The sequence below is a fragment of the Haliotis cracherodii genome, unplaced genomic scaffold (genome assembly GCF_022045235.1).
Source record: "Haliotis cracherodii isolate W230 unplaced genomic scaffold, xgHalCrac1.p SCAF_26, whole genome shotgun sequence".
In the NCBI taxonomy this organism is placed as follows: Eukaryota; Metazoa; Mollusca; class Gastropoda; order Lepetellida; family Haliotidae; genus Haliotis; species Haliotis cracherodii.
Genome location: NW_027266282.1, coordinates 1,823,279 through 1,839,803, shown reverse-complemented (window position 1 = coordinate 1,839,803; position 16,525 = coordinate 1,823,279). Strand labels below are relative to the sequence as shown.

Below are 16,525 nucleotides of genomic sequence, written 5' to 3'. Positions count from 1 at the left end.
CTCCAAAGAAGGCAAAGTCTGTGTCTTCAGCTGGGAAAGTCATGGCATCCGTGTTTTGGGATTCTGAAGGTGTGATCATGGTGGACTGGCTTTCTAAAGGCCGTACTGTTACAGGGGCTTACTATGTGGAACTTCTGAGACAGTTAAGAGAGAAAATCAAAGTTACGAGACGTGGAAAGTTGACGAAAGGTGTGCTTTATCATCACGACAATGCTCCAGCACACACATCACTGATAGCAATGGCCAAAATCCATGAGTGTGGCTTTGAACTTCTCCAACATCCACCTTATTCACCTGATTTGGCTCCGTCGGACTATCATCTATATCCCACAGTTATAAAAGGCATTTAGCTGGAACTCATATCCAGTCAGATGATGACGTCATAACAGCGGTCAACAACTCTTTGAGTGACCAAGAAGTTGACTTCTACAAAAGTGGCATAATGGCATTGCAACATCGCTGGCAGAAGTGTGTTGACCTTAAAGGGGACTATGTTGAAAAATAAAAGCTTTGGTATCAAACTGACTTTGTTTTCTTTGTTAGGCTTTGAACTTATCAACCGCCCCTCGCATACTGAGTTCAGGTAATTGAAAGCATGATATCGCTCGGAGGGACACGGTGACACATGGTTCATGGTTGTATCTGTCCTTAACTTGCTGACTTTTAAACATCTGATTTTCGGGCTTTCATCAACTGATGCCGTTCAATCCTACATCCTCGGTTTGGAATACAACGTTAACAAGTCCCAGACTGTTTGAGAACTCAAAGGTCAAGCGAGAAACCGTGGGCTGAGAGGTTATTCTTGAATGAGAAAAGCTGAATTGATTGCTCTACTGGATAGTCAACCAGTTGTTGAGAATAATCAACCAGTTGTTGCAGAGATCATCCATTGGTAAATATCTAAGAGGCTGGAAGATGGAGATTAATTCCAACATGGATGTTAATTATATTAAACCGATTATTAGAGCAAAATTAATGAGGACTTAGATGATTTAGATAGTATAAAATACCAGCTAATAGTTAAAATGTCATTAAGTAAAAAATAATGCAGACCGTGTTGAATCTACAGAACCTTATTTTAGGGGCAACCAAGAATCTGATTCTATAAGTTCATCAATAGATGCTTCAATTCAGCAGATACAAGAAACTTTAGAACACTTGAATAATTGAGGTTCGGGTTGGGGCGTGGACAGAATCCATACTTTACATTTAGATATTGCAAATTATATGTCTTTGAAAGGTGGATCTTATATAGATTTACCCTCCTATCATAAGAAGCAAAAAGCCATAATTAATGTAAAAAATAATGATGACAACTGTTTGAGATGGATGTTAAGATCTGCCTTCCCGCAAACAAACATTTAGCTATCCCCAAAATGATGGACTCAACTTTGATGGTATAGATGTACCTGCACCAATCTCGCAAATTGATAAGTTGGAAAAGCAAAATAATTTAGATATAAATATTTTCGGACATTCAAAAGGATTTGTTGTACATAGGTTGAGCTTTGCTCCAGAAAATAGTCCAATATTTCGGGTCGGAAAGGATTGTAAACAGTGGTCCGGAATCCGTCATATGCGCCGGACATGTCCGATTGGGAATCCCAAATGTCCGGTTTAAAATATTGCTTACCGGACATTTAAATTTTTCTGTAAGGACATTTTAAAAAGTATTGTCCGGACATTCTTAAATTTTGACCGGACATGATCTACAGTTAGGTCTGAGCAGTTTCTGTCTGCAGTTGTAACGCAGTAAACATTATCTACACTGACAAGCTTTGTTTGTTTTGATTGCTGTAAATACATCGTACCTACACGATAGTCCAAGCGGTCAATCACTGTAATAGGTAATAAACTGAGTTGACACTGATTAATCGAGGATTAATTACTGAGAACACCTTGTTAATTTGAGTGAAAGGTGTTTACAACTGTACAAATACCTTGCATCATCGATGCACTCCTAATAATTAAGCGCATCTAAAAACTAATTAATCTACCAATCCAAAATCCAATAAACATACAAACACCCACCTCACCCGGCTCCCTTAGTTCCCTCCTCCACCCACCTCGGCATTTATTCCAAATTTAAAAAATTCAAAAAAACAATATAAGCAACCCCTAAAAGCCCCCTCTTGGGTTGCACACACCACTTTCACCCTTCTCGGAATACACTAAATGGTCCGGCCAGGCCCGTGTGCGAAATACGCTGCAGTCGGAAAGCGCACGTTAAATTTTCTATATCAGTCAGTCAGATGCACTCCTTGGAAACAGGCCCTAGTCATACCAATCCCTAAACCAAATAAACCAGCTAATCAAGCTAACTCATTTAGACCAATATCCCTAACTTCAAACTTATGTAAAGTAATGGAATCAATGGCTAAAAATAGATTACAACATTACTTAACCCCAAAAAACATCATAAACCCAGATCAAAGCGGTTTCACTCCTGGCCGCTCAAACCTAGATAACCTCGCCCGACTAGAGCAAGATATTAAGACAGGACAACTAAATAAACAATATACCACAGGCATCTTCTTAGACTTCTCTAAAGCATTCGACATGGTATGGCACGACGGGCTAATACAAAAACTTCAAAAAATAGGACTCAGAGGTCAGATAATAAACTACATCCAGGACTTCCTAAACAATCGTAAAATAACCATGGGTATAGACCAAACACTATCGGACCAATGTCCCCTAGAAAATGGCACTCCCAGGGCAGTATCCTCAGCCCCACCCTCTTCAATATAATGATAAACGATCTATTCGAGGGCCTATCCCCTAAAGTAAACACATCGAAATTCGCGGAAGATGGAGCCCTCTGGATCCGCACTAAAAGCATTAAAATGGCCCCAAATTTACTCCAAAAATCTCTTAATAAAATACAACAATGGGCTGACAAATGGGGCTTCTCCCTTAACTCAGAAAAAACAACAGGAATAGTATTCAAACATAAAAACATGAAACCCGCCTCCCCAATCCTCCAGCTAAACAACCAAACAATCAAATTTCAAAAACAAACCAAATTCTTAGGACTTATTTTCAATGAACATCTCACCTGGGATTCTCACATCCAAAACCTAACAACTAAATGCAGTAAAGACCTAAACACCCTAAGATGCCTAACTGGCTCTAACTGGGGAGCCTCCAAAGATATCCTCCTCTCTCTCTACATATCACTAATTAGATCAAAACTAGACTACGGCTGCGCCATATACAACACCCTAAACAACTCTCCATCTAAAAAACTTGACTCAATACAATATCAGGCTCTCAAACTAATTACACGCACCCAACATGGCACCTCCTACACTTCACTTCAGGCCTTAACAGGAGAAATGCCAATAAGTCTAAGCTAAGCTTAAATTTCTGGGCCGCGTCCCAATCAAACCCTCTCATCTAAAACTTAATAAACCAAAATATCAGCCCCAAAAACCAAGCTCTAGCTCGTAAACACCCCTTACTTACCCCAATATCCCAAAGAATAACAAACTACCTCAATGAACACCAAATTAAAATCTTAAACAAAACTGCAAACAATCAAATATCTTCACCCCTAAACTTAAAATACCCAAAATAGACACAACACTAGCTAGCCAAATAAATAAACAAACCGACCCAAACATAGATAAAACCACCACACTAGCATATATACACGAAAATTGGCCAAATTGGTGTCACATTTACACGGACGGATCTTCAGATCCGACCTCCAAACACACAGGTTTCGGAGTCCATACCACACAACCAACTAAAACCACACAATCCTTCCGACTCCCAAACAACCAATCAATATTCACGGCAGAACTAATGGGCATGGCCTCAGCCCTCCATAATCAAGAATCCCAAAACCACAAAAAATCCTAATACTTACCGACTCCCTAAGTGGACTGCAAGCCCTCCAAAACAAAAATACCAAAAACCGACCTAAATTAATAAATCAAATACTTAAAAGCTCCAACGACCTAACTAAGGCAGGCAAACAAATAACCTTCTTGTGGATACCCGCCCACGTAGGAATATACGGTAATGAAAACGCCGATAAAGCAGCTAAACTATCCCCCAAAATCCCAGAAATAAGCTTAAACTTACCCATCTCAAAATCAGAAATTAAAAGCGTAAACAAGCAAAAAATCACCAAAAAAATGGCATAACCTTTATCCAAACTCAAATAGCCAAATCAACAAAGTACTCAGCAAACCACTAACCAAACCAAAAATTCTCCATCCATCAAAAAAAATCGACAGAGTAATCACTAAACTCCAAACAGGACACACCAACCTAAATAACCACCTAAAAAAAATTAAAAAACACACTACAGGTAACTGCCCACACTGCAAACAACCAGAAACCCAGAACACGCACTCATCCACTGCACATACTACCTAACACATCGAACCGCATTAGAAACCACCTTCAATCTAAACAAGGCTCTCACTCTAGAAGCAATACTAAACCCACAAAATTAACTAGAAAACTCCAAGGCCTTAGACGTATTCTTAATCAAAACGGAACTCATAAAACGCATCTAAAAACACAATAACCTACCAAATCAAAATCAAATAAACAAACAAACATCCACCATACCCAGCTCCCTTAGTTCTCCTCCCCAACCCCATCGGCATCTATTCCAAATCTCAAAATTCCCAAATTCTATATAAGCGAAAGTGTGATGACAGCCAGTCGACCGATGCAGATCAGTCGAGCGGATCTGCCAAACCCTCAAAGTCTGGACGATCATTTTGTAAGTCGTGGCTAACGACTTTCACTTGGTTGACATTCAACGAGGATTTGCAGATTTTATTGTTTTCAGTAGCTAGTCGTATATTGAATCTTGATTGACCGCCATTTTGGATAAAGAGTTTAAACAGGCTAATATACGATCAAACAACCTATAAGGAAAAAAATATTTCTGTGAAAGATGTCTGCATGGATACAGCAGACAAGATCTTTTAGAAGCGCATAAAGAAGACTACAGAGGACTGTGAGAAGTCAAGGAGTTGTCATGTTTGTAATAAACCCCTCAATGGTGATTCGGTAAGAGATTATTGTCATGTCATGGGTAATTACAGGGGAGCCACGCATAACGAGTGTAACTTGAAACTTAAAATGAATTCTCATATAATACCAATCATAACCTTAGAGGATATGATTCTCATCTCATCATGCAAGCTATCTCAAAGACTGATGGCAGTTGAATGTGCATTCCTAAAACTATGGAGAGATATATCTCATTCTCCTTGCCCAAAACTATACATTATAGGACAAGGATGGGACAGCGAGAACAAAACAAAGTAATGGACTTAGATTCGTAGACTCCGTACAGCTTAAGTTCTCTTCCCTGGACAATTTAGCTAATGCAAACAATCCCAATGACTTTGCAATAACAAATGAATATACTGATCGGTTAACCCGTAATTTGTTGCTAAGAAAAGGTGTATATCCTTACGAATATATGGATGATTGGTCTAGATTCGATGAAACTAAATTACCACCCATTGAATCATTCTATAGTAACTTAACAGAATCTAAGATAACCGATGCTGATTATAAACACAGTCTTAATGTGTGGGATAAATTAGGTTGTAAGAATTTAGGTGATTATCATGATCTGTACTTAAAAATCGATGTTCTGTTACTCGCTGATATATTTGAGATATTTTGAAAGTCATGTTTAAAACAATATGGCTTGGATCCGGCATGGTACTATTCCAGTCACGGACTATCGTGGGATGCATTGTTTAAGAAGACCGGTTTTAGAATTAAAATTACTCACTGATTATGATATGCACTTGTTTGTTGAGAAAGGATTAAGAGGTGGTATATCAATGACAGCGAAAAGGTATTCTAAGGCTAATAAAAAAATAGCAGAAGGATATGATTCGAGTAAACCTACTACGCACATTTTATTTTTCGACGCCAACAATTTGTATGGATGAGCTATGAGTAAACCTTTGCCCACAGGTGGTTTTGAGTGGGTAAACAATATTGATGTGAATAATATTCCCACAGATTCTGATAAAGGACACATACTAGAAGGTGACTTAGGAGATCCAACAGAGTTACACAAAGACCATAACAGTTATACGCTAGCTCCCGAAAGATTAATGGTTAATAGAGATCAGATGTCAGAAGATCAACATAACTTGATCGGAAGGACTACATTAGCTAACGTAGAAAAACTGGTACCAAATTTGATGGATGAGACAAAATAGTCCACTATAGAAATCTCCAGTTATATGTATATCAAGCATGAAACTAAATTAAATACACAGAGTTCATAAGTTTGATCAAAGCCCTTGGTTAGAGCCTCCTATAAGGCTGAACACAGATTTATGAAAGATGGCTACTAGTTATTTTAAAAAGCACCTATGTAAGCCCATGAATAACTCAGTATTTGGTAAAACTATGGAGAATCTAAGGAAGCGTGTTGATGTTAAATTGGTCAGATTTAATGAGGAAGAAAGATTTAGGAAACTTATAGTTAGTCCAGCTTTTAACAGAAGTAAGATATTTGATAATGACCTAGCGGTATTGCACAAGCGGAAGAGTAATTTAAAACTCAACAGGCCGGTCCCCGTTGGTATGAGTATTCTTGACTTGTCAAAACACTTAATGTGTGACTTATATTACAGTGAACTTAAGAAGCAATATGGTGATAGATGCGAGGTGTTATATACCGACACAGATTCTTTGTTGATGGAAAAACAAACCGAGGATGTGTATAAAGATATGGCAGAAAAAATAGATATGTACGACACGAGCAATTACCCCAAAGATAATCCATTGCACAGCTCAGTAAATAAAAAGGTATTAGGTAAGATGAAGGATGAATGTGCTGTAGGTTTTTCATTCGTTGGAGCAAGACACACTTTAACTTCGTGGTCATAGATCAATATTTGTGAAATCTAAAGTGTGTACTTGCTCCTATAGTTAAACATTCACAGTTTTGGCATTTCGTTCGCTGGAGCAAGACACACCTTACCGTCGTTGACCAATATCCGTTGTCTTTATGGAAAGTAGTTGTTGTTGGACCAATATTTGTGGTCTGTATAGAATCTAGATGGACCAATATTCGTGGTCCTTAGAAACGTAAAGTGTGTACTTGCTCCTATAGTTAATTATTCATTCATGCATTTGTGGTCATTGACCACCCATAGTTTCTTTATTTTTCATTATGAAGAGAATCACGTTCAGTACCACAAACAAACAAAAACCCAAAAGAGTAGGTTTTTCGTTCGTTGGAGCAAGACACATTTTACCTTTGTGGTCGTAGACCATATTCGTGGTCCTTAGAAATGTAAAGTGTGTACTTGGTCCTATAGTTAACCATATTTACAGTGTAGGTGTTTCGTTCATTGCTAATATAAACTATATGGACCAATATTCATGGTCCTTAGAAATGCAAAGTGTGTACTTGCTCCTATAGTTAGTTATTCATTCATTCCTACATCCGTGGTCATGGACCTTCCATAGTTTCTTTATTTTTCATTAAGAAGAGAATCACGTTTAGTTCCCCATATGTCATAGGAAGAGAATCATGTTTAGTTCCCCATATGTCATAAGAAGAGAATCATGTTTAGTTCCCCATTAATCGTATAATTTCAAGTGGAGTAAGAAAGACACAAACAGTATAAAGAAGCATTATTCAATGGTAGAACATTCAGATATGAGATGGATACTTTAAGAATTGATAATCACAGGATATACGGATTAAGAATGAACAAGACATCATTATCCTCCTTAGATACAAAGAGCTGGATTGGTCAGGATGGTGTAACTACCTATGCTTATGGTTACTTAGGGAGGTAATGCTGTATCTTCTGGAACTATGAGCAACTCTTCGCGTACAAATCCCCTGCCTATTATCTCTAAGATTATATAGAAAAGGCTCGCCTTCTTTCATAACCAGTCGTCTAATGTTATATATCTTACAGACAAAATTGGATCAGTTGCACGACGTTGGCCTCCTTCGAGTTTACCTGGCTGGTTTAATTATCTTACACTCACTCTATCCGGTAGTTTTTGTTCTTTTGCCTCTGTGCTAAAAAAAATTCAAAAGTCACAGATTTAATTTTCACCACATCGGATGGTTTCTTCAAAATTAATCTTGTTGCTTCATTATTCCGCACCGATACAACAGCTGATAATCGTGTCAGCCATTCCGTTGATCTTAATCAATCTGATTTCATTTTAATCCCATACTGATATCCAAACAAACTTTCTGCTAATGTCCAGTGAAATCTTTCAATAATAGCTGGGTTAAAGTGGGCCTCTTTTTCACCATGCCTGATTGCTTAATCGTGTTTTGTAAATAGTTCAGTTACTGATCCCATAAACTCGCGACCAGGATCTACTTGAAACAACTTAGGCAATTATAATCGTCCGCGTTTATCTATGCACCCAGTGCACAAGCTGCTTCTCTTGAATCTTTTGAGGTTAATGGTTCAGCTTCTTTATACCGACTAGCTACATCAACTACGGATAAAGCATATTTATATGTTTTGTATCTTACCTCATTGGTGAGAAAGAAACAAGAGGTCAGCCTTAGTTGTGAAAATATCAAACTTTTTCCTCGTTTTTTAACGCAGGGCTGGTAAGTATATTTGCCATATTGCTTGTTTCTAACCAATCCTTGGCAACATCTTTAGATACCTTAGCCGCTGCAGCTAGATTTTGTACTGCCCCTATACCTTTCCAATATCCTCACGGGCTATAGTAAATTGTATCCATTTTAAATTAATATTGATCTTTCTTTAATACAATCTGGACGATCATTGGATCACATTGCATAATTTGCATTAAAAAAATGTAGTAGCATTAGTATGAATCGGGTTTAGGTGGTAGTGATCCAGAACCCACCTTCCCTTTACTACTTGTCGTTTTCAACAAAAAAATGATTAAAGTTAACATTTTAGCTCCAACTACATGTAATAATTCATTTTTGGTGCAGCCATGATTTCAAAAGAAACGATCATTTTTGTGAGAAAAGCAGCCGATATTAGAACTCAAACTAATGTTACCCATGTGATCTTTAAGGCAGCTACCTAAACGCTCATCTCAGCATCCATATTCAAATAATCTTTCTTTTATCTTTAACGAAGCCAAAGTCCATGAACAATAGGATTTAACAAAGTTTCCAATCTTTGAGAAATATAACTACTGCCGGACAAAAAAGAAAGTATACACTTGAAAAATTGGATTTGGCCAAGACATTACAAACGTTATCCAAAACTTCGTCGAACAGTCGCGGAAACACCGGAAACTTAAGGTCCAAAACTATGATACCCGTATCAAATACATCACTATCGAATAATCATTTCTTGTTTGTTTCATTTCAGCCAACATCAAACATGGGTGTATAGTTTCATATGCCCAGTAGTTGACTTTCTGAAAAATTGTTTCTATAGCTATGATTTCTAAGATAACTATTTACACAAAGCCCCTTATCTTTTTTGAAAAAGTTTACAACAACCTTGATGTGGGTTCAGCATATTGTGTTCTGTAGATTCTGAAACTTAAATCTTTAATAATTTAACAAAAATTTCGACGTTTCAGATTTCATTCTACTGCAATAGCATGACGTTATCATGATGCTTTACTTCCTTTTTCACACATACACAAAATCGCATTTGGTTTATTTTCCAAAGGAAAATAGGCACATGTGGGTTTTCAATGAGACTCCACTGGTTTCCATACTGAAAATCGGCTTTGAACTATTGGAATCAACGTTTATATTTGGCATTATCCTAGGGGTGACAATGCATGCAAGCTTGATATTAATAGTTTCAGAGTGGAAGTCATGTATCGTCACTACCGCCGGAGTCGGTGATGACGGATGACCAGGGCTGCACATACTTTCACTTTGGTGATACCAATGTAATTCCATTTAAACTCAATAACAAATGCGACCAACAGGCGTTCCTGCATAGTGGTAAGCATACCTTTAACGCAGCTGAAAGTGACATTGGACCATTGACCGTTTGTCATGCAGGTTTGTTCATTGAACCCAGATGCCGTGTAGCCAGGGAGGCAGTCATATGTCGCAGTGCTGGACACAAGGGTGCTGTTGAATGTACTTTTGGCATTAGGGACCAGAGGTGGCGGTCCACAGTCCACTGAAACATATCGAAGAATGGCTATTCTCTTCACCAGCACAATGATGTACTTTTGTCATCGATCTAAACATATGCCTCAACACAAACTTCTGTTTAATGGTAATGATAAATGAAATGATAAATGATTTCTTCTAGGTGGCTACTAGAACCTTCTGGCAAAAAAATGCATGAGCTTATATCATGGTGAGACAAGTATTGACAGAAGGATGACATGTTAATGGTCCACGTGACCTTGATAAAGTACTTTTTATCCCGTCTTGGAGGGAAATATATTTCTCAGCGTGAGAATAAATCCCTGTTCCCCGCTACCAGCAAGACAGGCTTCACGTGGATTTTTGAGATGCAGAAAAAATCCATCATACCCCGCTCCGAAGCAAAAAGCCGCACGCTTTTGACGAGTTAATAAAAATCACGTGACATAACACAAGCTTCTATCAATTTTGAATTTGTCACATTACATTAGTGTGCAGTAGTGAGTCACTATTTTTAATCCTTTCTTTTATAACATCAGGATATCCCAGTTTCCAAAATGTGTTCAAAACAATAACGATTACACGTGCGAAACCCATCAGAACAATACTATTTCATGACCATGAACTTTCGCTGATGACAAGATGTCAATGTTCCTGCTGACACAACATTGATATCATAAAAATATCTTACCAAGCCATTTCGAGTCAGTATTTATCGTAGAGCACATATATATATATATATATACAAGCATAGTCACCTTTTACGGCAAGACATCGTAGAGCTCATGTCTTGCCGTAAAAGGTGACTATGCTTGTCGTAAAAGGCGACTAACGGGATCGGGTGGTTAAGCTCGCTGACTTGGCTGATGCATGTCATCGATCCCAATTGCGTGGATCGATGGTCATGATATTAATCACTGGATTGTCTGGTCCAGACCTGATTGTTTAAAGACCGCCGTCATATAGCTGGAATATTGCTGAGTGCGGCGTTAAACAACAAACCAACCAACCAAGCAACCAACCAGCGTAGAGCACATGTAAATGATCGAGCCGACATACACAAATACCTGCGACCGGCCGGTGTGTATACACATGCCTATCTTAGTGAGGAAAAGCAGTAAAATGATTCACTATTACATTACACAGCAAATATATATCCGTGTCTTCATTGAAGCACGTCCCTACCCCTGCACACGAAGTCTGTTGGACTCCAGGACCCGTTGGCCAGACAGGTGATGTGCGGGTTGCCACTGGCCACCATGTTCTGGCCACAGGAGTAGGTCCGGTTGTCTCCCTCCAGGCCGCCGCCATCGGACACCACGCTGCCGCTGATATTGGCGGGAGCTCCACAGTCAACTGTAAGACGCAGAAGCATGGAAACAATTGACTATTTGTTTTTACAGATCACGAATCAACAAAACATCATAGCTGTCAGCAAAGGGCTGGGTGTTCCTGACCATATTCATGCAACAATCACACTCGAGAGACCAGGAGGCAACAGATCCTGTGCCTAACCACACAGCTGTTCCAAACTATTACACATATATTTATAAGGTAACAAGTGAAGAAATCTGGGCCACCGTTCCACAAAGAGACCTAAACGCTGCAAGAGCTGTCCTAAATGTTTGTTTTAGAATGTAAGGCTGTAAGGCTGTTTAATGAAATGAAGTGTAGGTAAGTTTACTTAATAAATCAACAGGGGAAGTTTCATTATATTCGGTTAATATTCCCTGGGCATTTGAAATTCGAGTTTCACAAAACATTGTAAGTAGACATGAAAGTGTCAATATTACTGATGGCATCAGTTTCGTGTTGAATAACACTCTGGAGGTGGTCATCATAGTACCAGTGTCATGTTCAATTAGGTACCCCCGTCTATATACACAGGTCGTAAACACACATTATATGTATTTACAGTAACCCATGTGTGAAGACACTGATGCAAGAATGTACAGGGAATGTATGAGAAACTAAGTCGTAAAGGCAATTCCTACCAGGACAGTATATATATTTACAGTAACCCATGTGTGAAGACACTGATGCAAGAATGTACAGGGAATGTATGAGAAACTAAGTCGTAAAGGCAATTCCTACCAGGACAGTATATATATTTACAGTTACCCATGTGTGAAGACACTGATGCAAGAATGTACAGGGAATGTGTGAGAGACAGAGGCGTAAATGCAATTCCTACCAGGACAGTATATATATTTACAGTTACTGATGCAAGAATGTACAGGGAATGTGTGAGAGACTAAGGCGTAAAGGCAATTCGTACCAGGACAGTGTAGGTGATGGCCGCTCCACGTCTCGTTGTTGTGGCAGATGACGGTGGCCGACTCGTTGATGTTGTTGCAGGTGTATGTCCGGGCACTGCCAGCGAGCATGGATCCAGGCGTCAGCACGGCGTTGTCGATCTCCATGAGCTGCCCACACCTAAGACCTATAAACAGGACAAGCTAATGGAATCATGACATGCGTAATATTTTACAACCGACTGCAAACTCCCCTACAACCCACAAATAAAGGGATCAAATTTCCAGTCAAATGTCGAAATAGATTTTTAAACGTTTGACTATTGTCAACATGACATCTGCTTTTTGGTGGCAAGTCGATTTACCAGAATTACAACACTACCACTAAAGATATCTTGAAGAAAAAATCTACATTGACCAGTGCAGAGAAGGGCCCGCCTGGAAACTCAGGTACCATCAGTAAGACACGGTTTTTCTTGTACAAGGTGTATCGTTTCAAGTTACCAGTCTTGACTTTATACAAAGGAAGCAGTCAGTTGCGCTAAAGCTTATTACAATCCGACACACACTGCCTCCCAGTAAACACCTAAACGTACGTATGCACTTTCCGTCCAGGCCCTCCCACCTGCCCTTCAAGCCATGTCTGGTACAGACGCTTCTGTTACTGTTCCCTTTAAACTTGAAGCCTCTCTTGCAGGTGTACGTTGTCACCTTCTTCCGCCATCTCCCGGTGGAAAGTACCCGGGCGTTTGAGAGAGGCTTTGGGCGTGAACAACGGATTCGGGGGGGCTCTGAAAATAATCATTGTACATTTCTTTAATGAAATGAATGATTATTGCATGTCATGTAGACAAGTTTTATCACAACAGAAGTGTTGAAGCTTGTTGGTTATAAAACAACAATTTTACATTTGCCAGAAAGGTTTTGTATATATTATATCACTTATTGATTTCATTATTTGGATGTGATGGCGCGACATCCTTGGTTCGGGATAGAGTTCCGACTCAATCGCCATGCAAATGCATGTACCATTGTCCAAATAGTTCTGATATATTTCAGTAAGATTTGAGGACATGGATTAAATACTGGTCTAATGCGCCGCATTTCACTGTTGCGTGCAGAGTTACGTCCTCTGGGCGTGCCAGGATTGGAATACGAGGTTCGCCCTGATTGTGATCCTTGTTTTGTCAGTACAATATCCATGCTCGTGGGTTTTACCAATGTGACAAACAACTACGGCTTGCGAGACTCCGACAAGACGCTGCACGCAAAGAAATGCCTGAAATATTGTTTAATGTAACACCCGAATCACTCACAATCTCACTTCAGAGACAGACACTCACTTGCATGGACACATGAATGCGTCGTTTCGTAACCAAAACAGGTGAAGCCTTCTTTGCATGGCCGGGCATCACAAGGAGTGCTGAAAGTCTACAATTGGCAGTTGGCATCATGCTTTAATCTAACACTGTACACAACAACAACAACAACAACAACAACAACAACAGCAACAAAACTGTATTGGTTTGTATAATGAATTGTGATTTGATGATATAACTAATTGTGTTTATGAAGGACTAAGACGGCGCCCATTCGGGGAGTAGTGTTAAAATAGTGCCACCCTGACATGTAAGTCTGATCATAATCAGAGTATTTATCCACAACAACTGCCTTTGGGCTTGACTACTACTGCAGCATTGTACGCTAGACTACACAATCGCCAACACTACTACAGCTACAGCTACTGCTACTACTACCACTACTACCACTGCTACTATTACCACTACCCTCGACGATTCGGGGTAGTGTAGGCCTTCACCAACCCATCCCCTCGTAAAAGGCGGCTAACGGGATCGGGGGGTCAGGCTCGCTGACTTGGTTGATGCATGCTATCTTATCCCATTTGCATGGATCGATGCTCATGATGTTAATCACTGGACTGTCTGGTCAAGACTCGATTATTTACAGACCGCTGTCATGTAGCTGGAATATATAGCTGAGCGCGGCGTTAAACACAAACTACTACCATGACCACTACAACTACTACTACTACTACCACTACCTATACAACTACTACTACTACCACTACCTATACAACTACTACTACTACTATAGCATTTAACGCTGGACATCACCACCACTACAACTACTACTTCTACGACTACAACCACTACCTATACAACTACTACTACTACTACCACTACCTATACAACTACTACTACTATAGCAGAATTTAACGCTAGACATCACCACCACCACCACTACTACTACTGCTATTAGTGGTGTCTGGGTGGGTATACAGCGGCTGATTGGTGTTCTGCGAATACATGTGAAGGTATATGTTATATGAAGAGGTTGAACATGCGACCTGCAACGCAAAATCCTACGATGAATATGTATGTATGTACCTTGCACTGAGGTCGGGGCACCACTCCATATACATTGTTGAAATCTACGTCCAGGTCGGTTTGGCGTTGGTGCTTAGTTTTCATCAGGGAGCACTTCCTGGTCTTGAAGGAAAAGTTGACAGTTTTACATGGACTTGTTGACCAGCACAGATTAAAGCACTGCTGTGAATTCCTCAGTGTTTTTTCATGAAACACAACACCGGCAAATCGTAATCGGCCTTTCTGTTCCGCTGGTCCACAATCTCTTTTGGTCAACGCTAGAGCTACCCATGACAGGAGAACGACTAGGGGTAGGGCTGGGGCCATCGTTACCTGCAGGATATAAGTATATGTCTTGCCATACAACAATGCAAACAGTGATAGCAATGGAAGTAGCGCGTGTGTTTAACGCCATATTCAGCAATATTCCAAATAAATAATGGCGGTCTTTAAAAAATCGAGTCTGGACTAGACAATCCAGTGATTGATATTATGAACCACCATTGGGATACGATGACATTCAATCAATCTCGTCACCAGGCCTGACCACCTCATCCATTTAGTCGCCTCTTACGACAACTTCGATTGTTTGGCACCAGCGGTAACCCACAATGGTCCATGGGGTCAACGCAAGTAGTGTAGGTACATCAGTAGTCTTAGGACTGGTAAAACTTGATAGCTATCTGTACTGTAGCTATCACCGGAGAGCTTAACAAGTTGTATATTTAATGTATGTGTATTTATATCCATGCGAGATGACGTAGACGTATAGAAATAAAACACAGAACATAGTTAACGCTAAGAACTCTCAAAGTCGAAATGTGAATAGCCATATTCTCGAAACTATCGTAATGCTAAGAAGTCTTGAACTTAAGTCTAGGGCAGGTCAAGGCCTCTCGTAGGTTGGCTACGAACATTCAAAATGGTGGCTTATTTTCTAATTGGATGTTAACTTGATAAGGAAGATCGAGCAGACACATGAACAGAACTCGTGTATCGTGTGCACGAAACCCTGATACGTCAGACCACCAAGAGCTCGTCAGTCGCAATGGAAGAGTTAATAGACCTTGTCCGTGCCTACCTTGAGTGGCATGCCAGGCGTTTTATTCCCCTTTATCCGGAAACCCCAATGTCTATCACCTTAAGGTATTGCAGCAAGAGGGTGGGTGAGGTGAAGTGGAGAGTTCTGATGCAATACAAAAGAATCATCTTTGCTCATTGCCATCAATATTGTGTGTGCATGATTCATTTTTACCATTTTTTTCAATTATTCGTCGAAAAATTACACGTGCAATAAGTCTATATAGATGATACGGAGGGCATGTCACACACATACACTGATAGAAACCATCACAGAAATGCCAGGACAGACACCCTAGCAACGCGAGCGGGCCCTGGGTATGATACAACTGGGAGCCATCCATGCTCACATTGTTGTAACTAACCTGATGCAGCGTTACAGACAGACCAGGCAGACCCAGGGTAACTATCACCTATGAAAACCGGCACTTGTGTATGTTGTATCTTGACACTGGCTTCATCCATGAGGAATGTGGACATACTACTTCATTGGGAATGTTTAGGGGACATACTACTTCATTGGGAATGTTTAGGGGACATACTACTTCATTGGGAATGTTTAGTGGCCATACTTCATTGGGAATGTTTAGAGGCTATACTACTTTATTGGTTGTGTTTTGACACGTGTTTTAATGTTGACAAATGCATGGTCCAATGTTCGACCCGAAGCCGTATATAAGAATACCTTCGCCCATTTCTTACTTTGGTTAATT

At 39.8% G+C, this 16,525-nt stretch overlaps 1 protein-coding gene across 1 annotated transcript in view; it reads right to left on the bottom strand.

Moving 5' to 3' along the window:
• LOC139473091 (complement component receptor 1-like protein) overlaps window positions 1-15,059 on the bottom strand; it is a 33,283-nt gene extending 18,224 nt beyond the window's left edge. The window contains exons 1-6 of the mRNA XM_071255609.1: window positions 14,754-15,059; window positions 13,689-13,776; window positions 12,942-13,136; window positions 12,369-12,533; window positions 11,276-11,446; window positions 9,945-10,118 (exon numbers count right to left, since the gene is read on the bottom strand). Of these exons, the coding sequence (XP_071111710.1) occupies window positions 9,945-10,118; window positions 11,276-11,446; window positions 12,369-12,533; window positions 12,942-13,136; window positions 13,689-13,776; window positions 14,754-15,059 (1,099 nt within the window). The remainder of the gene's footprint in view (window positions 1-9,944; window positions 10,119-11,275; window positions 11,447-12,368; window positions 12,534-12,941; window positions 13,137-13,688; window positions 13,777-14,753) is intronic.
• Window positions 15,060-16,525: the final 1,466 nt, after the last annotated feature.